General features: G+C 40.3%; 1 protein-coding gene across 1 annotated transcript in view; it reads left to right on the top strand.

The window, feature by feature from the left end:
* The window catches only part of hcn4 (hyperpolarization activated cyclic nucleotide-gated potassium channel 4), a 73,680-nt gene that overhangs the window by 20,910 nt on the left and 27,649 nt on the right, over nt 1-25,121 (top strand). The window contains exons 3-4 of the mRNA XM_069690434.1: nt 9,061-9,222; nt 12,366-12,584. Coding sequence (XP_069546535.1) covers nt 9,061-9,222; nt 12,366-12,584 — 381 coding nt within the window. The remainder of the gene's footprint in view (nt 1-9,060; nt 9,223-12,365; nt 12,585-25,121) is intronic.

The raw sequence follows: 25,121 nt of genomic DNA, 5'->3' as shown, positions 1-25,121 counted from the left end.
TACATACTAACAACACTTTAATACTGTTCATTCATTAGCCTGTTTGTACAACATTGTCAAAATGCAGCGGTACTCAGTTAGTTGGAAGGTGAGTCCACCTGCGTGCACTGCATTACATGGACAATTGGAGAGGTTCAATAGCGAACTGATTGCCAATCAAACCACAGTATATCCAGACCTGCCCTCCGGCATTCAGTGAAGCTCCTGGTTTTCAAATATTCAGCTGGTACTCTGGGCAGAACAGTGTATATAAGTGTGGTGACATTAATCATGCAAGGCCTCTGTGATGCCATTTCAAAGAGAGGAAAAGTTCAAATGAATCACTGGGGTAGAATCCCTTGGCTGCCCTGTGTCCATGCAAACCTGCTGCTGTACTTCTGAGCCTAAAATGAAGGCAAGGGATATATGTAGTTCAGGCCAACCTTCGTTTGAAAGGAGTGAACTAACTGACAGTGGGGCTGTCACATGTTCAGCCTGTGCAAAAAGGAAGGAGGGAAAGAGGAAGATATGAGATGAGAAAAGGAAGGAAAAAAAGAGAGATAGATAAAGAAAAAGCAGCAGTGCCAACTGAACTAGCTTATAGCCGCACGGCCCTTTTTCGGATGTAATCGACCACCACTCCAGACTAGCATTCCTTTTTGTAAAAGTCAAGGAAAATAAAAGGATGCGAGGAAAAAGAACAAACAATGATTAACATTCACGTCATTAAAGAAAACTTGCAAGGACATTTCAGGACATCAATGACTGCAGCATCCCAAAAAAACACCGCGACAATACGACAAAGATAGGGGACATTACACTCACGAAGCCAGCTGCCATTTACATGTCCCGTCCCCGTGTGGGTGGTATATGTGTATGTGAGGCTGGGCGTGTGTGAGGGTTTGCTGATGAATGCTAGTTAGGCAGACAGAGTGAAAGGCCAGCTTTGCCTCAGCGCCAGAGTACTCCAGATGCAACCTCACAGAAATGTCATCTGTCACCGCAGAATAACTTGTCGCCAAGATCTCACCACCTGACTGACTTTTTGACTTTTCCTGTTGACAGCTACACTTCAGACATCGTGTCTACAGCTCATTGCCATTTGAATATTTTGGAACTCTTCACACTGACCTTACTTCAGTGTAGTCACCTAGATATTGAGCTCTGGAGAGAAAATAATGGAGAGAAACTACTGCCCCAAAATTGTGTTCCTACTTTCCCAAGGATAAATATGCAGTAACACACTACAAAGCAACCGTAAAATGGTATTATTTCTCCTTGTTTTCACGGAATTGCGGCAGGATCTGTGTGATCCCTAAGCTGTGCAATGTTCAGCCTCCATAACATCTCTGAATGCCATTCAGCGTTGCTTGCCACTCTAAATATGGCGCTGCGATGAGACGTGTGCCTCTCTGACATGGCAGAAGCTGCGGACCTGTAATGTCCCGATGTCCTCCAAAAGGCAAAGCTGATTTATTTGACTCGTACTTCACAAGTATACGGAAGCTATGAATAATCCTGCACAAATTTATTTGGTTTGTTATTGTTTGAGTTGTATTCCCTCCTCTGTAAGAAGTCACTCTGAGGACACTTCTTCTGGGAAGTGTTGAACACAGCTCAGTGAACTCCACTGCATGGTTTAACGCCATGTGGAGTGATACTGGGAACACATTTTTAAAATTTGAATCTTTTCCCATGTACTGTTATGCAGTGAATAAAGCTTTTTAGGAATTTGGGACAAGACAAAGGAATATAATATTGCACCAAATACACAGAGATGCAATTTATACCCAGAACAAAACAGAGCTTAAATGCATTACAGGCAAAGTGACTAAGGAGGGTTGTCAGATTTCAGGGATGGACACAATGTGTGCTTTAAAGACATCAAAAATAGATTAAATTACATTTATATACTTAGCCAAATTACTTTTGCGGTAATCCTATAAGGAAACCATTCAAAAGGTGACCAGGCTAATCATTTTCTGCCTCACATCCTCACTCAAAAACAAATTGCGCCAGTGCGACCTGCACACTCTCAGCAATAGGCTGGTCCAACACGTCATAAATCTGTTTCATAATCCTTTGGGGACGGTTAGCTAACTCCCGTGATTAGTAATGTCCCCTGTCATAGAGTCAGTATGTTGTAAGTTAAATAACAATTTGTCTGAGAGATATAAAGTTGCTAAATCGAACTGATGGATCCAAAGAGGGAAAAATAAAATGTTATTTTGAGGGGTCACCTCAGCTTTGGTTTAATGAAACTGACAGACAACGAAGCAGTTCAGACATGCAAAACAGATAATTGTGCCGTGCGCTGCAGTCAATATGCACATACAGTACATTCAGTGTAATACATGTGTGCATGTTAGTTGGGGTTTTTTCTTCCTCTGTGTTTGCATGTTTTTGCTGGCTTCGGGGACACAGACTATAATTGCATAACCTTTGGAGAATATACTGCGCTAGTACCCTGAAGCTCAGACATGTTGGCACATAAGCACAAACTGTTGAAGTGTCCTTGAGTGTGATTCTTGACCCCTAAACTACTCCACCGGGTCTTCCCGGAAAAGACAGCAGAGGGGATTGTGGGTCAACGCAGAGCTCATACATTTATGAATTGTCATTGTGCATTCAGCAGTTCAACGAATGTTGGTGATACTGAGCATCTGCTTTTCAAAACTGAAAGGAAAGCTTAAAATGCACCCAGGATGTTCCAGCAAGTAAAATGAGGTTTGAAACTGCAGTCATCATCAATCAATCATCATCCTCAGCCCCTCAAAGACTCTAATCCAAACACCACAAACACCATCAGTAGCCTTTTGCATAAGCAATGCCCTAATCCCCCGCCAGCTCCTGAAATCTCCTTCTTATATGTCCTTTCTTTATCTCAGCTGTCATAAATTAGCTCTGATTGCCTCCATTTCCCTCCAGACACTCCAAATATATGACGGCTTTTACAATCGCCATGTTGACAGTATGTTGTTTGCAAACAAGGAGGTTTGGGTGGTGGGTGGCTACATGCCAGTGATATCACTGTCATGCATAATGACGTTCAACACGATGTGCAGATATCCATCACTCTCGCACACACAGAGCAGACTGTCGTTATGCGACTACCCTGTCTCCCTCTTGTCAGTTTCCTCTTGTCACTTTTCATCGGGATAAAACTAAAACTGTGACCGGATATTCTCCTCATTGGAGTTGTCTCCTGTTGACAAACCAATGACTTGAATGAGATTAGTCATCCTGTTAAATCAGATTCAAGGCAGTGCACTAATGACTAAGCTCTGAGGGCTTCCTCTCGTCGTGCCTGATGCCTACAACATCACCGTCTTGACTGGCCGACCCAGTAAACGTTGCTTTTAGCGTGGATGGAGACGTGTTCGTGAGACGAGAGCTGAGGCTCCTTTTTGATTGATGCAATGTAACAAAGCAAAAGAAACACGATAGAGTTCAACAAAGGTGGTGGACATGTATGGACATAGAGACACCAAGACAAGACAACAGAAGAGTGTATGGCATCAAACAGTGGAGTTAAAGTGAAAGTGTGGGAGGTTAAGTTTGCCTAATTTTATCAAATGCAAGATAAATAGTGACGATGTATGGTTGGGGTAAGTAAGAAAAGACACATATAGTTTTAGGTAGGTAGGAGCAGTGGCCTTCACTTGAAGACAGAGGAGAGGATAGTTTATAATTAGTCAAAAATGACGTGTAAGAGGTGACGGGACCACCTGTTTTTATTTATTGCAAAGTAACAAAACGTCTATCTCTATTAATATTGGTGTCTTGGGTTGTTAAGATTTATGGGCCTGTCTACCCAGATGTCTTTTTGAATCAGTTATTGAGAAACAAAACGAGACGTCAGGCGCTTTGATAGAAGTCAGCTGTGTGGCTGCCCCGTGGGTCCAGAGAAGGAGGGAGGCGTCTTTCATTTCCAGCCAGTAAGTTTATACAAAAATATTTAAATAAGGTAAAATCAACTAATCAGCTCCCCACTCAGTGACCCATTACCTTAGCCTAGGGCTGGTCTTTCAGAGATAAGAAAAGCAGGAAGAATAGATTTAATGGGCTATTATTGAATGCACAATGAAGCTTGCCAGCAACAGTGACAGGTCCTCAACACTCTGAATGAGCCTTGTGTGATATGAATACCCACGGTGGATTTGCTTAAAAAACTATTACAAATGTGTAATCCAGCGCAAACCCAATGGTGCATCTTGGTAGGGAGCAGAGTCAGAGTGGTTTTTGTGATCCGAGCACTGCAGGCCTGTTTAGACAGATGATGGAAGGGTGTTCCCTGTGGTCCATTCCCAGGCATACTTCTCATTCTCCACATGTGCTTTGTCCACCATGACATCGTGCATGAGCATGACATTTTGGTCGAGGCATTTACAGTGAGAAATCGAACCTCTGCCCACAGCCCACTCCCTGAATCTGCCGTCATGCTGGATGATTAAAAATAAATACCAAGGCATGGATGGGTTGATTTTGTTGATAAACTTCGTTACTCATCACAGTGAAATTGTGTCTTAGACGAACACAGGGAGATGCAGAATTCCATCCAGTACTTGTACAAACGTAACACAATTTACAGAGAAAAGACAGATTACAATAAAATAACGAGTATATTTGTCAAAAATCAGTACTCATGTATTTGTAAAATAAAACGTGTTCAAATATGTTGCTAAAATTGCTTTAGAAACTGATCAATGCAATTCAGCTCATGCTTTCATATTTACATGTAATAAAATATCTTTAAAGAACAAACAAACGATGAAACAGTATTCTGTGCTTCACTGTATGGTGCTGAATCATCAAAGCCAAGGCTCTTAAATCAAGTGATTTATTAGGGCATTAAATAAAAATTAAGGATTAGATTGGAGAAGCACTCTGTCCTTGATCATTTTTGCATTGAACGTTAGAAAATGTTCACTGTGCTTATAATTATAAAACGACTGCTGCAGAAATCTAGTTTTTACAATTCAACCTCCATGAATTATACAAAATCAGTTGAAATAAATTCAATTTCAAGCATATCACACTGTGTAAAGCAGTAAAACTTGAAAGCAAACTGGTTTCCTGCGAAGGTCTGTGGCTGGCGAGACACATGTTGAAGTTCAGTCTGCAAAACAGACGGCATCTGAAAAAAACCAATGTGAGTGCAGAATTTTGTTTTTTCTCTTATGTGTCGAGTCGCCATCATGGTAAACATTCATCATCATTAGCGGTGCGAGCAGCAAACACCAGATGCCTCGCTATAGTGCTACATTGACTGTGTCTGGGCAGCCACCATCAGCACCATAGGACATATGCATCTATTCTCTCACCTGGATCACGCTCATCTCAGTCCATCTGTTTGAGATGACTCGGCAGCTGCCTGCATCCACTCTCTGCCTGTTTGGCCCTGACTGCTGGATGACACCAGGGTACAAATTAGTTTATGATTAGAGCATATAACTAAATTGTTGACCCCTGTCTGGCATATCGTTGTTTTTTTTTATTGGTTTTATTTGGTAGCAGAAGTGTCGCAATACTGACAATACTAGTAGTAAATGTCAGTTTGTTGTCAAATTTGGGATGTGCAGCATTTCACAACTGTAGTATTCCTGGTAATAATTTAGTAATAGTAACTTTCTTGTGTTAATTGTTCGCCTTGCAACACTGAATTTAGTTAAAGTGGCTTTCCTCACACAATTACAGCCTCTATCTCAGAGTTCTTACAACCATATAATTGTCATTTTATTAGCTGTATTTATGAAACAGTTACACTAAGGCTGATTTACTATATGGCACGTGATCCATTCCAGTTTTTCATAAAAAATGGACAGGCAAAAAAAAATTAAAATGCAGGCATATATCAGCATGGCCTGTCATATGAACAAGCCCCTGTAAGAAACTGTTGTGTTGTGTCTTCACACCCTCATCAATCAAAACTCTCCTGTTTATGTTGCTGCTAATACTGCCAGGCTCCCTCTGTGTTCCTATCAATTAAAAGAAAGTGGTCAGCCATCCATCATCCTCCATGTAACACGCCATGTTGTGCAAAGCTCTGCATGCAAACAGTGTGCGTATGCATATTATTGTGACTGTGTAAATACTGTATGTGTGCACGCGCACAGTGCAGGTTTTTGTTTTCTTTTTAAACTATACACAGAACACAGACATACACTTGTGACTTGCTTCTTTTTTTTTTTACTTTCCACTAGAATTGAAAAGAGGTGGACAGAGGAGATGTACAGACCTCGTTCCATTGCCTCAGAATAATATATATTTTTTAACAACCTTCTAACAGAACCAATCTTAGGAATAATTTTTGGTATTTGAAAAGTCTGTTCCTGCTTGGCATGGACGTGTTTGAATTGATTACAGCTGTGAAGAGAGATACGGGAATCACCTTCCTGCAGTGACAGTACAGTTTAGGTTACAAACTGGAGATTTGCATGGCATTACCCGTCACAGTCCTCATAGGCTTTATTCTCCATGCGGTGGTTAAGTGCCAGAGATCTTTTGAGGGCACATCTACAGTAGGAACGTAGCAGGAGTTATTGTTAAACAGTAATGAGTCATTCAGGCTGTGCCACAAGCTATTGAAAGGAATTTATCCTGCTTCAGAAACATGCTGACACTGTACAGAGTTTGATAATATGCAGTATATTGACAGGTTCAAGGACAACCCACACAATACAAAGAGATGTGACCCAAAATGAACAATTTTAGACACTTACAGTAGTTGATCAAACTTAAGGCAATAACAGTATAGGTGTTGAACAATTGACTATTGTACTTCTATATGTTTAGGGGAATGGTCAAAGTCAAGCCTTAGATAATCTGACTTTGTGTTCCCATGTGCAACAAAAGTGCTGGATCCTACATTTCCCACAATGCAACACCAAAGAGCCTCTCACCATAGTAAACCTCTGGGACTTACATGACAGGCTTAAAAAGTTAAAAATATCTCCAAACCCAAACTGAGATAACCTTGATGACTTCATTATGACATCATCAGAACTACTTTCTTTGACTATTTCTCTGTCCCAAAATGATAGATCTGGAAAAGCTTTGTAGTTCTCACCACACAAAATGAGCCCAAATGCTAGTTTTCTTTTTTTAGGATGAACCTCAAGATTACTCTAACATATGCTCACTGAACTGCTCAAACTAATGTGGTTACAAAAGTACAGTTTGGGTGTTTGTGAATCAAGTCTGCAGATTTGAATCTTCCAATCTAAAGGTCTAAAAATCAGTTGAATGGCCCTTTAATGTTTTCCCTTTATTAGAACAAGTTGAAAACGAAAATTTGGAAGAGGGCAAATCCATTAGGGCATTTGACATCTCATATCTGTCTCTTTCCTTACACAAACATACCTGCTACTTCAGTGTAGCATTTTTTAAAAAGATGTTTCCATTGACATAAGTATGCTTTCTTTTGCTGCTAGCCTGAGGGTAAATGTAATATTGGAATAGTATGTTAGACTTAACAATTTAAGATGTAAACAAAACATTGGAAGCTGGTATAATTTATATCTCTGTCAGTCCGTAATGTCCCAGGAATGGCTGTTTTTGATTTTACACATTTCTTAGCAACTTTTTTATAGATTCAAAAGCAGCCAGAATTTTATGACGCTTCCCTTTCCTGTCTGGAAATATGATTTCACAAATGATAAATGTATCAGACTCAATGCAGGAGATGGAAAAGGTTACCTCTTAATTTTTTCATCCGCCACCTAGTAAATTTAACATTTTAATATTATGGAACGCCATTACAGCTCCAGCAGGAGATTTAACATCACACAACACTGCATATTAGCTAACGTAACTTATTTATCACTGTAGTTAAAGAAAAGTTCCTTAAAAAAGCAAAACAACAGCTCACATTTGACATGCAGCTGTGAACAGAAAGAGGCGAAAACGAGAATATTTGGAGGGTTGAGCGAGTAAAGGTGCAGCTGGGCGAATGATTCAGCTTAGGTGATGTATAAGCGCCCAAGGCTAAACATTTTGAACAAGAGCCCAAAGAGAGAAGGGACAGAGTTGGATAGGGACGCATTGAGTTTTCAGTGTGTATCTCTGTGTGTGAAGACTGATACGAGGGCGTGTGAGCGAGGATGTCTCCATCCACTCCGATGGGCACATTTTCCTGGGCATACGTCTGGCTTAATGCTAGCTTGTTGACAGAACTAAATTGATGTGATTTGATGGTGCATCAGCACCCACACTGACAAACACAACACCAGTCCCTGCCAGCCTCTTTCTCAACACAAGCGCAGAAAAAAAAAATGCCTGCAGGCACACTCGCATTTGTATGAATTCAAATACAGAAAAACAGAAAAAATAAACAAGCCCAGTGCTTTAGGAACAAGATTTAAGATTGAACTTTATGTGACAAGGATGTCTTCATCTTTCCTCCTCCTCATCACCTAATGCTGAACAACAAAGTGAAGATGGAATATCCCCTCTCAGTCACAAGCCCTTTTAAGGCACTGAGTGGATTTTAATAAGGAGCGGAGCAGTTAGCAGTGCACACCGTGGTCTTCAATGGGATTAAGAGGCTTTGAATGGTTGAGGCCATTAAAATCTACACCAGCCCAGAAGTCCTGGAGCGCTTTATGAGTATATTTATCATTAGGATTAACGAACCCAGCCAGAGAATGCTCTCACCCCAGGAGCACAGCCACCTCTACCCTTTTAGCATTATTGTGTTTGGCTGAGTGGCTGATGATAAGGGTGATGCAGCAGAATAGGAGGTAAAGCTCTGGTCTCAGTCTGATGACCATCCCCAGCGGAGTACTGCCACAACAGCAACATCTGCATCAACCCGCTCATCTGTGTGCAATATAAAATGCTATGGTTTCTACAGGCTAAGTGCGCTGTCGTCTAATTCCAATACCACAAAACCCTGAGCATGATGCGAGCAAAGAATAGGCCCAGAAGTCATTGGAGTGCTTGTGGAGGAGGGAAATCTCCCTCTAGGACATTTGTGCGTGCACGCTTTGCAATCTAGAGATTTCAAGGATTTCACCATGAGTGTGTTGAGTCATCACACCCTAACCCGTTTTCCTGCTTGTTTCCTTTCCCTCCTCTCAGATCTTCCACATGACCTATGACCTAGCCAGTGCCATGGTGCGTATAGTCAACCTGATCGGCATGATGCTGCTGCTGTGTCACTGGGATGGCTGCCTGCAGTTCCTGGTGCCCATGCTGCAGGACTTCCCCGCCGACTGCTGGGTGTCCAAAAATAAGATGGTGGTAAGTGCTTCTCCTGCGCAGAGTCCTCCTGCCTGTTTGAATCAGATTATGCTTGGTCTTATCTCTTCCGTCAGCTTCAGTAATTACTGTACTAAAACCCTTTAGCTTCCTGGGAAAGATTGCCTTGCATATCTGTCATTTTAAACCCTAAATCAAATATATTTATCCGCTGCATTTGTCCACATTTATTCAATTTGCTGATTATTTTTATTTATTTGTAGCTCCTGACATCTGTCTTATTGTGAAAGGAGGCTGTGCGAGGAACATTGATTTTCTGAGGGGGACAGACAGCCTCCTATCCAATATCGGTTGAATATTGACAATTTCCAGTGAGTGCTCATGCTGTGCTTTAATTTTTTTGTATTATTACAACAGCTGCTGGAGTGGAGCCTGACTTATTACGGAGTTCTCTTTTATTAGCTTATGGAAGCGGACTGCGTCACACCTGATGTGCAATTCACCCGCAGCTGATGGCCCCGCGTTAACTCACGCATGTTATAAAAGAATGTGGCTCCAAAGGAATCTGAGTTTTTGTCAGGTTTTATGGTGGGAATCGATCGCACATGAGTGAATGCTCATCTCTTCAGTATAACATACCAATAAATCAACATATATTTAAACCTTTAAACAATACAGCTGAGGAAAGTGGTTTCCTAACTGATGGCTTATACGTACATATGCCAGTGTAAGTGTCAATAGGGCAATAGCTTTTGTGTCATGGAATAAAAGCTTTGCCAGATTGAATAAATTCACTGGTGACAAGCGGTCGTTCCTCTATTAGCTTATTACATTCAGCTGTTTGCTGTAGTGTCAATTATAATAATCACAGCCGTTCTTAATTCATAATTCTCTTTGTCACAAAAATACACATTATTTTCATCAGAATTTAATGCTTTTATACAGATTAACATTCAGTTTTTTGTAGTCATTTAATAATCCGAATCAGTGGCGGGAGGGATTACTTAAGTTTGAGTAGCAGAAAGAGGGCAGATTAGGAACCCAGGAACCCAGAATAAACATATAATTAGACATTGACATCAGAACAACACATTGAAGGCAGCCCACTTTTGAGACACACCTAAACCAGCTTCTAGTCAGCTGGACACCCAGCTCTTCATGCCAGAACAGATGTCACACATCGCTCAAGGTATGATGTATTCGCTTCGTCATGCCTCACTGCCGCCCTGACGTGCTCACTTGTTCCATTGAATCTGCCCCTCTTTATTTAAGCACAAGAAACGACAGATGTTGCTAACCACTGTCCCTTGAGATGTTTCATACTTTAGCTAATTTTAGCTCATTTGACATACCTGTTTCTGTGCAGAGATAAGCACTCTAGTGAGAGGGTTCTGTTCATGGTCGATGGCTGGACTTGGGATCAAACCAACAACCGACCTCTTTATCTTTTATTTATGTTGATTATTCAGACAAAAGTTAAAGATGTATATTCAGACTTCTGTGTCAGATACCTTGTCGTCTTCCTGTTTCATGTTTCTATTCCCTTTGCCACCATGAAACATGCATTTTACCCCTGGTTTGATATGCATTAGGCCAATTTTCAAAGGGATTATCTTAAATTACATAAGGCTGAGCTGTCAGGCAACATAATGTAAACTGTGGCTCATGATGAAGGTGCAGTAAAGTATGCATGGATTAAGATTGGATTTAATGTCTTACTTTGTTGCACTGAAGACAAGGATATGATTGCTTTACAAATGTCTGTGTTTTGTTTTGAGAAACATATTTGAACCTTATGCACATTGCAGATTCAGTAATAATACTGCATGATACATAAAGCCACAACAAAGCGAGGCAGATTTAAATAGTCCTGCAGAGAGCATGAGACATTTGCCATCCCTTATTTTCTACAGAACAATCCAATTTCCCTGGAATATGTTAGTATATGTTGCCTCTGCTTTTATGTCCCAAATCTTATTTTACCTAAACACAACCTAAAATTCTAGTCTTCCATTTCTTTAAATGTTTTAATATCTTCACCTCAGCTGCACTGGAATATGGTCTCACAGGCCAAGTGCCTTGTCACAAGATAATTTCATGCAGTTATGACTAGATTATATTTATGCATCTTTTACTTCTCATGTTGTTTCAGCTCAGTCGTGTTTCCATAAGTTCCACTGGCTTTTTCCTCTGACTGCAGCACCCAAAAAACAGCCCTTTTTGCATGGAGGGGTGCAAAGAGGCCGTGAGATGTGAGGGAGAACATTCATAATATAGTTACTTTAAATTCCCATGTGATGGATGTAGCCTCTCATTAACATCAAAATGGAGTTTGTTTTGTTACACACAGTAAACACTGTCTAATTAATTGCATTACGTAGAAGAAAGGTTCTCAGTGTGACAGAATAACAAATATATCTTTCCGAATTAATTCGAGCCTCAGGGGCAGGCACCTCTGATGGAAAACTCACATTTTGCTCACATTACCTGGTAGAAAAAGAAGTGGTTAGTATCGATAGACTCCGTCACAGTTGGTTTGACTCTGATTAGAATCATTAGAAGACATTTTTTTGTCTTCTTTTACAGTAGCTGTCCCATTATCTTGCTGGGTCATCGCTCCTTACCTTTTCAGTGGGCCACTAATAAAATTGCTATCTGCCTCGGCTTTTCCCACTGTGGAAATGAGTTTGAAAGCAATTTGGACCTGTCACCCCCAGGAGAGAGTTGATATTGATTTGCCATGAACCACCACTAGGATCTAAAGGAAAAGGGGCAATTTATCTACAAATGAGAAAACTCACAGAGAAATCACATTTTTCTAAATAGCTGACCTACTTTCTGTCATGCAAGCCTCCAGTGTCTCACGCTCTTTCCGCCCATTCTCAGGGCTCTGTTTCAGGCTTCTGCCCAAATGTCTGCTTGCTCCAAATGTTTGCATATTGAAAATTGTGTTTTACCCTGCCAGCTGCTCTGTGTTGAACTAAGACAGTTTAAAATGGACATCTGCCATTAGTTTTTGTCTTAGATAACCGAATGCGTGTGTGTATGTGTGTGAGCTGTCAGGGTGCTCATTGACCTTTAATGGGCCCCATCAACACCCTTATTTAAGAGAGCGAGAGTGAGCGAGCCAGAAACCGTTCCAGTGCGCTCACCCTAACTCACCCCGTCTCCTGTGTTTCATGCAGAATGACACGTGGGGACAGCAGTACTCCTACGCACTTTTCAAAGCTATGAGCCACATGCTGTGTATTGGGTATGGCATGTACCCCCCGGTGGGCATGACAGACGTGTGGCTGACCATCCTCAGCATGATTGTGGGCGCTACCTGCTACGCCATGTTCGTGGGCCACGCCACAGCCCTGATCCAGTCTCTGGACTCATCTCGACGGCAGTACCAGGAGAAGGTGAGTCAACATGATGTGTCACTAATGGGTGTGTTGTCTTGATTTATTTTAAAGAGAGGACAGTGGTGGGGAGGTTGGATGTTGACCTGTTCTCATGGTTTTGTTTTGCCATTTATTGCAGCAGGTCAATCCAGAATAGATATTTGTTAATCTATGATCAGGCACAGAACTAAAAGAGTTTAAAAGTTTGATAATATGGACAAATTTAAATAATTGTGCCCCCAACACCCCCGATCTACACTAATGTCAAGAAATATTGATGGAGATAATGAGATCCTTGGAAAGTGTTACGTCACACAGAATCAAAAAATGATGTCTATGGTGTATTTTCATGAATACTGCATGACTCAGAGGACGAGTATGAATTGTGACCTCTCCCTGTATTGCTTTTCACCCCATGCTGTACAGTATCTTCCCATCACTTAACATCTCTCCTCTTTAATTTTGTGTGCCACCACCACTCTCTGTGGTGTTGAGCCCCATAGTTGTTAAAAAAAATCTGCGGTCTTACCTGTGAATATTAAAACCTATGACTGTGCGGTTGAGTCCAAATGCCAAAGCATCATTCTGCATTTTTATTGGCTGGTGAAATTGAATATCCTCTCTGTTTAGAAAAACAGCCCTTTTTTTTATTCTCAGCCAACCGAATGGGTTGCAAATGGTTCATCTAGCTAAAGAAGTTTATTAGAAAGAAATTAAATCACTAAATTCAGAGATACACGATTTTCTTTGGACAGCATCAAACAGAGAAAACACAATGGCTAAAAACCATCTCCTCCAAACCATTGCTTTATACGGATGGGTTTTTGCCGTTCAGTTCAGGGAGAGGAAAGCCCTGATGGCAGGCTGTGAAGGCCGAGACGTGCTCCACACTGCCGGGCCCTCTGTGGGCCCAGCGTGGGCGATAATGAGCTGAGCTGCTCGACTGCCACATTGCCCACCGTCTGTAGTGAGGAGGAGACAGGAGAGGATGACCTCCAGGGAATGGAGGCAGAGGCTCAGGAGATCGCACCCTAATGAAAGCAGGAGAGTGGGAATAAAAGAGGGCAGAGGAAAATAAGCAGGCAGACAGGCAGAGTACCAGATTAGCTGACGTAATGGGTGTGTGGTGCCTCATCTTCAAAAGAACTCACTGAAAGCACTGGACAAATTAACACCTCACAATTCAAGGGGTGAGTAACAAAGACTTTTTTCTTTTTTTTTACCAATTTCTCAACAGCTAAAAAGTAAAGCGTGTTTGAGACTAATGCTCCTGATCTGAGTAACTATTTAATGAAAGGGGAGCAAAGCAGCCCACGGCTCAACACTCTCCACATGTCGGCTGCTCTGCTTTAGAGATGCCTTGCTGCCAAGTAGACTGAACAGCTGTCATGTCTCAGTACCAGTCAGCATGTGCTACCGAAGCCATTGGCTGCCATTTCTGGGATCACCCCCTAAGGCGCCTTAAGAATCCCCCAGCCGACTGAAAAGGCTCCCCTGTGTTCCCACAGCTTCCCACAGTGCTTGCCTGCAGAAAGGTTATTACTGCAGACTGCAATTAATTTTGTGCAGATTCTCTCATTTATCTTTCCACAAGGCTCAGTGATAATACACACTCAGGGTACACTGTCACAGCGTGCTCATCTGGCTGTGGGAGCCATATATATATATATATATATATATATATATATATATATATATATATATATATATATATATATATGGTCATTTGACACACGTGCTATAACCACTCATCCCTTCTGCTTATCAGGGTTATTTCCTTCAAAGACATAAACTTTTTTTTTTTTTTCTTCCACTGGCCTTTGCATCAGTTGTGTGACAATGGGATCAGCTTCTTGGAGATTTCACTCTGCTTTTCCATGTTAGACTAATGCCATAATCCACGCACTCAAGAAGTAGATCATCCATTGGTCAATCCCTTTCTTTCTTTCTTTCTTTCTTTCTTTCTCTCTCTCTCTCTCTCTCTCTCTCTCTCTCTCTCTCTCTCTCTCTCTCTCTCTCTCTCTCTCTCTTTCTTTCTTTCTTTCTTTTTCGGAGTTTTGAGAAGACAGGTGGCTGTTTTCAGATGGCCATTGGGCTGCCATGACAGGGACAGCTGTTCCTGAGTGATGGGACTGAGACTGCAGAAAACAAACTGTGAACTGAGCCGCCTCAGCCAACAGCAAATCTACAATCACAGACCAAGTTATCTCACACACGTGTTTTTTAGACAGAGTAAGTCTGCACTGTCTTATTAGTCGCATCTCTTTAAACAGTCAAGCTCGGATGGGATGGAAGGGCGTTTGTAGTTTGCACATGGGAATACGATTATTTGACCTTCAATGAGCACAGTGTGTGGATGGTAGTAATATGACAGGAAGGAGTTAAATACAAAATACTTGATGATCAAATTGGGACAGAACAAATCAAACAGAAAAATGTATATGGGAAGAAAACATAATTGTAATTATAGATAACACGTCACTTTGCATTTTAAATGGTACATTCTTTCAATAATAGTGTACTGTATTGTTTGCATTGATCTGTACTCTCCTCACAGGTCACTTTTATGAACATTGAACCGACAAACTCCGCCTCAGAGTGGATGTTCAAAGTACAAGGACACTGCAAAGCTTTAATCCTCATAAGTAGTGTATATTTGTAACACCAAATAAGCAACAAGATTACATAAAGTGATTGTTTGGGTTTTCAGTGTGTCGTGGAAATTAAGAGGAATTAAAGGAAAATAAAGAGGAAAAATGCAACATAATTCATGGAAATCTCATGGGAGCTTAGAAACGTGAAGCATCTGCAAATAGTACAAGACGACAAGTATGTCATTCAAACATACTTATTTTGATTTGATTTTAATTAGTACTTTATTCATTTTTAATTAAAAAATATATATAATATACCCTCATCAAAATACCACATAACTATGAAGTATATCACTTAAAATACACATTTCTGAACTATTTAGAAATCAAGTAAGGACCTGTTTTACGCAGATGTTTACAAAGATTAGTGATCCAACAAATATTTAGCAATATTTGTCAACATTAATAATCCAGTTTAACAGAATAGTTTGTAGCCAAAGATCTTGCAATTCAGTTTAAAGTTACAGCATTTTGCAGGCTTGTGTGTTTGCTTTGATAGCTGATTGAGATTTTCTTTACTTCTGGATCACAGACTGGGCCACCTTTGATACAAAAAGTCTTTATTGTTTCATCAGATATCTTGATATCTTCAAAGATGTTTGATGTTGGGTTTTAAACACATTTGTATTTCCACTCTCATGAATGTGTTTACCCACAAATACGTAGTTTTTGATTGCCTAACGACATCACACTGTTTTAATCCCTAATTTGGTATGCTGACTCAATGCATGCATGGTTGATTTTGCAGATTACAGGCTGTGAAATATATAAACGAGACATTTTGACTCATTAGTAAATGTTAGAAATGCCCCTAGTTTACTTCTGTGGGCTGCTTGCCAGCTGAAAAGGATCTATGTAGTTTGCAGTTTCAAGTTTTTGTGTTTGGTAGCCAAATATGCCCATATTGACACTACAAAGATGATGTCGGCAAGACTACAAAACTGCATCATTTCCATACACCAACAGTCTGTGAAGTAGCATGAAATGTACCTTAGTTAACTGCAATGCAGACGTCATGCAGTCACATAAACCGTAATATGCAGTCTGGACAATCATTCTTATTCCAGAGTTGTGCTATCATGGAGCAGGAAGCATGCAACAGTGAACAGATGTCTTGTATGATCTTTATTGTGGTTGTGTTGTGTGTGACATTGGATGGCAGCACAAACTAACTCCCACTACTGTCACAGTGGGATGGAGGGTAGATACTGAACCCTGTTTATTGAGGGAAAGAAGTGCGATAGTGAATCAGTACTGAGCTAAGCAGCCCCAATGCCACATTTTCCTGCTTCACGATGGTTTTAATGTGACACAGGCTCACCGTAAAAAAGGCTCTAGAAAATAGAGCACACGGCTCTAAAACACATGGCTATACGGCCAAGATGAGAGGCCATCTGTCCAGTTGGCGTGCAGAGGTGACATCCAGGTAACTTTTATATTTAGACGGGAAACAAATCAGTGAAACCCCTCTGAGGGACTTTGATGAAGAAAACCAGCCTGTGAAGGATTCTCAGAAGTGTACAGATGAGAAAGAGGAAAGAAGGGGGTGAAAAAAAAAGGCTGCGCTCTCAAAGATGGTAAAAATTATCATCAGAAAGCCCGGGTATAATCTTTTCTGAATAGAATTCTATTACAATGTGGCACCATGTGATAAATGCCTGGGCTGTCAGAAGCTAGCAAGCAGACTTAAATTAGCTCTTAGGAATCAGGCGGGATGTTAACTGTTACACAAAGTAGAGAGCCCAGCAATCACGTTAAATTTTAGGGGGGTTGAAGTGTGGCCCCCACGGAGATGAAAAATAGCTTTATTAGATTTATTTTCACTGCTAAAAATATATTCCTGCTGCCAGTTGTTTGTTGTGTGTGAAAGGGAGCATGTGAATGCAGATTAATAAAGCACGTGCATTTTCTACCTGTTTGCTACTCTGCTTTTTGCAGATGTGTCTCAGTGCATGTATTAAGTGATACCAGATCTTAAAGCAGTTGATGTAAAAGCTTTGACTCAGTGCTACCTTTTGTACTCAGCACCTCCTGGTCCTATTTACTAAGTACTTTGATCATGTCATCGTACATAAAATGAGTTTTGTTTTAGATTGTGAGACATACTGTGGTGTCTCTATTTGAACTCTATACTCTGTATTTCTTTTGATATATTTTACTTTCATAAAGGTCTGTAGGGCTGCAACAGTGAATTTTAATATTGTTTTACAAATTAAAAGCTCAGCCATTAATTCTATAAAACAGGAAAATGGTAATGATAAAAAAACAAAAATAAATCAATAGCAAAATATTCATGTTGATAATTTCATCAAAATAGATTCTAAACATTTTTAATTTACAATGGCAATAAATAGAAAAATAATTAAAATACTCCCATTTAAAAATCTGGAACTATTTGTTGTTTGACAAGTGTTGTCAAATGTAATATTGACTTTATGTTTTTCATGAAAATTGTTTCAGCTTCAGATATCTATAACTGAAAAATGATCCAAGGTTTTTATGAAATTATTTTAAAAAGGATTAAGTGGATGAGCTGTTCGGTGCAAAAGTGACTTTCTTTTCTTCATATTTTCTCTCTGTTTCTCTTTCTATATTAACCTTAGTTTCTTCAGGGATTATAGTGTACTGTGTAAAAGTACAGAGCTGTGGCATTTATTTGAGTATTTTACACTCTGAACAGCTCTGTTTCACCGCATATGAAATAGTGTGAGTGGGAATGGGTTAAGCATTTGCTAAATTCTCCCAATAATTATTTCCTCTTGTCTCAGGCATGTTGAGAAACATTATCACACAAAGAGAATTACATCTCTCCAGATTGGGGGCACAAGATGGCTGCACATGTGACTGTGCATGGAGGGTATGCCTGCCACTCCAGCTCTCTCTAAGCCGCTGCTTATCTGACACTATGGCTCTCTACTGTGGTAATTTATACAGTACACGGAGATGGAGATGGGGACACCAAGCAAAATAAATGTATGTGATTTGTGATCCTTGTTGTCTTACTTAACGTACAGAAGCTTTCTGGTTTTCTGTTCCTTTATCATTTATTCTTAGGTTTTTATTTAAAAAAATATTATTCAGCATGAGAAAACAGTGTGATATGCTGCTTGGTGTTGGCATTTGGTGATGAAATCAAGAATGCCCTGGAGATAGCGTGTTGTGGCATGCCAGTCCCAAATGGCTTTACAAGCAAATGACAGTGGGATGATGCAGCCCCTCCCCATTAAATCTCTAATTAACACTTGGCAATTAAACATAGCTCTTTGGGGAATAATTAATAAGGGGCCCAATGCTAACTATTTGTAGGTGAAGAGGCTCAAGAAATCTTTTGTTCCCCTACTTCAACCCCCCAATCAAGACCTTTGGAAATGCAGTGAACAATCATCAGTGGGAGTCTGTGTTTTTACTTGATGGAGTTGTCCCTTTCTTTGCAAGAAAGGAAAAGCAGATTAATGCTGTCAGGGAAGTAGTAAAACATGGAGGTTTAGTGTTTTCCTTATTTAGGCTAAATATTTACCTGGTTATCTGCCTTTTGTCTGATTTTGAAGGCCTTAAAAAAAAAACTCGTGTGAAGGAGCTGTAGATTTCCTCCAACAAAAGCAGTAACTTGGTCGTGCCCTGTGGAGGTTCACTCATGATTTCCCCGTACAATCAACCCAAGGACACAGCTGTCAACAAGTTGAGGAGCTTAAGTCTGAATGTTTTCTGCCTTACAGTAAGAGCTGTTCTCATTAGTCTGGACCTGACTGATGGCATTAATATGAACCCTGTTACATTCCCTTTTCCTCTCTGTCTGCCACACAACTTTTACTGTTGAGTCGAGGACTGTTGACATGCCTCAGAGGTGCTCTTGTAAAACACTGTTTGAGTGGATGACCGAAGCCAAAATCAAACCAATGTCAATATACTGTATTTTGTGTTTGCAGGTGTTCATGTCAAAGATGTCATTTATCCAGATGTACAGCATTTTATTAGGTTTGTGGTACATAATGGGCCTGATTTACTAAATGTTTGCATGTGTAAAATCACGTGCAAACTCCACACCACCTGCAACAAAATGTCCAAGCAGATTTACTAACGACGTGCAGTGAGTCTTTCAAATGTACAATTTAACATGTCCATTTTGCCTGTTTGCCTGCATACATATGTCATTTTGGGCGTTTCTACCTGAAGGTGCAAAATACAGGGAGGGAACATGCAAATCGAACAATTTAGCACCCGCAACAATATTTACTAGACCTGAGAAATGGTTTCGTGTGTATTTTAGTACAACTGAAAGGCATGTATTAATCAGGTGCACAAATCTGGAGAGACAGCTGCTCTTATTATTGTGGTGAGAAGGAGACGCAGAGAGACCAAAGAATATGTAGAGAACGTGGTTTTACACCCATGGAAACATTTTTGAGATGACAGAGGGAAAAATTATTCAGACATATCATTTGTCCAGCGATGACATTTCTGAATTATTGAATGAACTGAATGATGATTGACAGCCAACAACAAAGTGAAGCCACATAATACCAGCAATTAAAAAACTTCTTACGACTCAGCATTTTCCTGCCTCTGGATCATTCCAGCGTATAGCTGCTTGGATATCCCGCCCAGTCCCGTTATTCAGGTGTGCCGTCACAGGTCCTGATTGTGTCCCGCAGAATTCACAGGTAGCTTGATAAGGTTCACGAGCACTCGCGAGGCACTGAATGAAAAGTCACCTGTTCGTCACAGAGAGCTGGACCGGCTGATCGTAGTTTGTTAGAGGATCTCATCCACCTGTTTTATTTGCCGACGTTTTATTATGAAGCCCTTTTTTTTTGCCTTTTTGTTTTCCCCACAGTATTGACTTTCTTGCTGATATTCTACTATATAGCATTTTGTTCTTGTTATATTTATATTTCTTAATTTCAATAGAATCATATTTCCTTTTCCTTTTGCGGTCGCTCTGTTTTCCATTGCTGGAATCACTTTAACACACACAAACTCCTCATTTAAATACAGCGATTTGCACCTGATTTTAATGACGCAATTACTTTTAGTAAATCAACAGCAAAATGGGTGCAAACATTTTTTTCAAACTTTTGGAAGGAACACGCAATTTAGTCCCCGTTATTTGAGATCTCAGTAAATCATGCCCAATGTTTGGAGTTTGGAGTTGGCTGCGATAAACCATAGTGACCAATAACCAATCATACCTTCTTAACTAACAAGGGTAGACAGTGTGGCGAGTCCAACACAATAATACACTGAACTATTGGTGCTAAGAATGATTGTGTTTTAGTACCACCTGGTCAGAGCAGGTCAACTTTTCCATCATATATTGCTCACCTATCCATCTATAGCCTAAAATACACAAATGCCTTTATTCACATTTTGCTATTACATTTTACAATGAACTGTCATGATAACACAGACAAAAAGTAATATTCTGATTGTGTCATCAATGCCAGTGAGACATAATAAAGGTGAATTTACCAGTTACGATGAGTACCAACATTAAGTCGTCTATCCTTGTAGGTCTTTCCTTCTCCCTGATGCTTCTCTTAAGGTGTCTGTTCCATCTGCAGTTGTCAGGAGTGATGTTGCACACTGTCAAGCCACAGGGGTCCTGACTCCACTGGTGGTCGGTGGAGTTGGGGTGGAGCTGGGGTGGCAGAGGGTTCCTGCGAGATGAAGAACAGGGACAATGACGACATAATTGGATGGCACTTGATGTGATAGATGATCTGACGCATGCAATGTGAAGAAATGTGTGAATGATTTTGGCTCAGTCTCATCATTGAATGGCACAAAAGTTTAATCCGCGATGCCACATTTTTAGTCATAATTACATTTTCTAGGATTTTTCCTAGAAACAAAATAGTGTTGTTTTAAAGATTCTTATTTCAAGACTGAATTCAATATCCACTTTCTACTTCTTTCAATTGTTGTCATAGTGATAAGAAATTAAATGAAGTGCATCCAAAATAAATTCAAAAGTAAATTCAACGTAAAATAGACATTATCCTCTCCTGGCAGTACATTTAAACGGCTGCATTCCCATTTGGAAGCTCTGTATGTCTCAGCCAGCAACAAGTTTTCTCTGAGACAAAGCAGAGCTGTTGGGGTATTCTCTGCAGCGGGATTTGCTCATTTCTCTGTTGGCCATTTTCCATGCTTACATACTGTATATAAGTGCAAATATTCAGGACGTCAGTTAGCCAAATATGACCCATACCTTTTGCCCATGCAACACAAGATAGGGAGAAGGAGAGAGCGTGGTGACAGTGGTGGAGAAAAAAAAATGTTTAGAAAGTATAATTAAGTGGCTGACATGTCTTTTGAGAAATGAATAATTCATGCTTTATTTGGTAAAAAATTTGCATCTGCAAGGAAAGCTGCGTAAGCCAGAAGGGAATTGAAAGAAAAAAATAAGAGGCAAAGTGAAAGAGTAGAGGGACAGAGAGGAAAAGAAAAGTACGAATGGGAAACAGACCAAAGAATGGCCATGTGGAAAGAGATCAAAACTGAGAAGAGAAAATTATTTGTGATACGAAATAGAATGAAGATGCAGTTCTGTGCAGCTCAATGGGCAGAGTATGCTACTCCTGCAATATTTCCAAGGCTGAAAGATAATAGGCTCATGCACACATGGCAAAAAAAAAAATAACGTGTCTACAGTCATGTACTCAAAAGACAGTACACAATATATAGAAAGGCACAGTTCAACCTTGACAGGTTATCAGTTAGTAGTGTGGATGCTTTGTGTACTAACCTATCTAGAAAAACAATCCACCGGCAAGAGATAGAGAAGATAACTTTTTCATATAAAATGGTTGTGTTGTTTACAGAAAAAAAAAATATTTAAAAAATCTGTATCATTGCCTTTGTGCCGGAAAATAAATTCAGCCAAACACTGCTGCGTTAAATCAACCAGAGTGGTGATAGAGTTTTTGCAGACTTCTCATTTAAAGGAATAATTTGACATTTAAACAAAAAAATGTTACCAACTTTCTTTTCAAGAGTAAGCTGAGATCATGGATGCTACTCTCTTTTTTGTAGACTAAATATGAAGTTACCGCCAGCGGCTGGTCAGCTTTGCACAGAGACTACAAAAAAGAGGAAATAGCGATGAAATACCAGAATCTGTGCAAAATATATGATCAAGCACAGACAAAGCAAACCGACATTATACCTATAAAAACAATTGTTTCATGCAAATATTTGATTTGGTCGGGTGCAGTAAATTTCTAGCATCTTGTTGGCACCATGAGGTTGTCAGACGCTGATTGCATGGCAAGGCGAGTGGAGTTGGAGGAGCTGGTGAGTGGATTTTTCCACCTTTGGACAAAGCCAAACTAGCTGTTTTCCTGTGCTAAATGAACTGGCAGCAGCTACTGTGCAGACATCCTTTCATCTGTTTATTTCTCAAAATGTTAAATTAAAGAAAGGAAGAAGGGGCGAATGAGTTTCGTTGGCTTCTCTTAAATTTTAAAGGGCTCTGCAGCAGCCAAAAAAACCCTCCCTCCTCTTTCTCTGCCCCGCAGTTTTCAGAGAGCAGCGAGGAAATCTGACGATGAAATGATTACCTCCTTAATGCTGACTATGATTTGATTTGGCCAAGTAGAGCAGGAGAGCGGGGGATCTTCCTGGTGGCAGTGTGATGGCCGCTGTGCAGCAATAAGATAATTTCCTGCCACAGAGGTTTTTGTCAGCCCATCTCAGTGTCAGGGGAGCGCTGCCCCCCTCCTCTCCCCTCACCCACCCACCTGTCAGCTCCTCCTCTGAAACTCAGCAGTGGTTTGTAAATATGAAATGCCTTTGAGTGCAATCCTGAGCTGCTGTATGTAGTACAGTTGTACTCATCAAAACAACAACAGAAGTAGAACATCATCTCACATTTGTTCACTTAACTAAAACCCTTTCATGCTCAGACAATCAAACTGTAATATTATCTGAAGCTGAGGAAAAATGGATGTATTAGATGTTGACAGTATTCTTCTCTTTTTTTCTTTATGAAAGTAAAAAAAATAAAAAGGTTGGAAGACATTCTGAAGCAGATGATAATCCATGCCTTTGAAACAGAACACCATACTGTGGCATGTCTAATGCAGGAGACATAAAGACATTAGACAACATTCAAAATGTGGGTTACACCTGTCATCTTCACCCTGACGTCACATGCAGACAAGTCATCTTCGCTGTACTCAGCAGCCAGTGGAACCACGCATGGAGATGTCTGCGGTCGTTTTCCAGAGTTTTCCCTCTCGTGAAGGAGACGAACAAAAAGTTGTTCTCTGTGGAAGGATTCTATTTCATCGTCAGATCAGTAAACGCTCCATTTTATGCCAAAGGGATTGTGAGGATAAAGACTGAAACCCTTACCACATGACAGAACTCATTCATCTCCCCACAGAGACGCAGAGACCGGATATCTAAAAGCCTCTTTCCTCATCTTGCTCTTGTTTGTGCAAGTATTTAAATTTCCAGGTCACTTTACAGTGTCGACACTTGAAATTGTCAAAAACTTTGCTTGACATTCCCATGAGGTGAACGGATATTTGAAGTATATACGTATATATACATACGTTTCAACCAGTCTGCCTTATCTGCTGAATTTATTGTTACACTAACAATACATTAAGGGGAATGCAACATAGCTCACTGGTCACAGTTGAGGGAGATGTATCATCAATATGCTCAGAGTGAATCCAGATGTTTTCTCTGTCTGTAAGGGACTCAAACAGCTCTTGTCAAACACACTCACTAAAAGTCATCTACATAAGGAAAAGGGGAAAAGGTGAATATGAGCATTGTAGAAAGTGAAAGAAGGGCTGCAAATGTTGCAAGATGTTACTTGCAGACCCTTGTTGGTCCCCCATCAGACTCAACCAAAGTCATTTTGTCTTCTTATGTTTTATATTACTGGATTCTTATTCTTTGGTCTGTGTCCTTTTCTCCTGATTTTCAGAAAGTCTGACAGAGCCTCTGCTTTCACAAAAATGATCTCACTTTCATGAGACAGTTGTCCTTATTTACTGTGCTATACTTTCACAAGACTGGCCTTTTGATGATTTCCTCCAAGATTAGTGGTGACTAGAGCAGTGTCAGATAACAAAGAGGGAGACATCTAAGGTCAGCCGTGTCTTTTAGTGGTAAGGCTGTTGGCAGCGTAGAAACAGTGATCAAAGAGCACCTCCTGCATCGCCCTATGAATGGTTAATTTCTTTTTTTTCTTCCTTGTTTTATTTCACTGTGGGTCAAGGATTCGACCTCTTATTATTCCTATGGGGCTCTCAGTGTGCTTTGATCTGCAGCTATGCTTCCGATACTATGGAATCAATGAAAGGCTATCTGACACACATTTTAATAGTTTCATTTCACAAACAACAGAAAGACTGGAGAGCTGAGACCCACACAGTCTTCACTGTTAAACAGAAAAAACTCTGGATAGTCTTTTGACGTTCATCAGGACTATTTAACTCGTGGTCCGTGGACCAGATATGTCCCTTCTGAATGTTTCTATGGCCCACAAGAGACTGCCTGCAAATCAGGCTGGACCCAAAACATGGGTGAAGTGTGCATCTTGAATTATAGACAATCTAAGTGGGTAATCTTGGCAACAGTATAGCGTAGGGACAGGTAGGATCAGGGAAACCCTGTTTGTGTGTGTCTGTTAGCTACAGCATGTGCTGTGATTCAGCAATATATTTGCTCTGCATCTGCCATTCGCTCAGTCAAACCTGACCTGGCTACTCACGTTAGTTAAGCTTCAAAATGTCTCTCTCAAAGCCAAAGAGACGTAAAGTTAATTGGGAAAATTGAAAATTCCAGAGCGAATATTTACTCTGCCAGCTTCAACTAATAATTAACCAGTGTACTGGCTGCTGTCTGGAATTGAAAATATATTTAAATATAAGTATACCAA

This window comes from Brachyistius frenatus, unplaced genomic scaffold (genome assembly GCF_029030835.1).
Source record: "Brachyistius frenatus isolate BFR_SWC_R1_liver_20210118 unplaced genomic scaffold, ASM2903083v1 Contig_9, whole genome shotgun sequence".
NCBI lineage: Eukaryota > Metazoa > Chordata > Actinopteri > Embiotocidae > Brachyistius > Brachyistius frenatus.
Note: the sequence above shows the minus strand (reverse complement) of the source record. Positions and strands in the feature narration are given on the sequence as shown.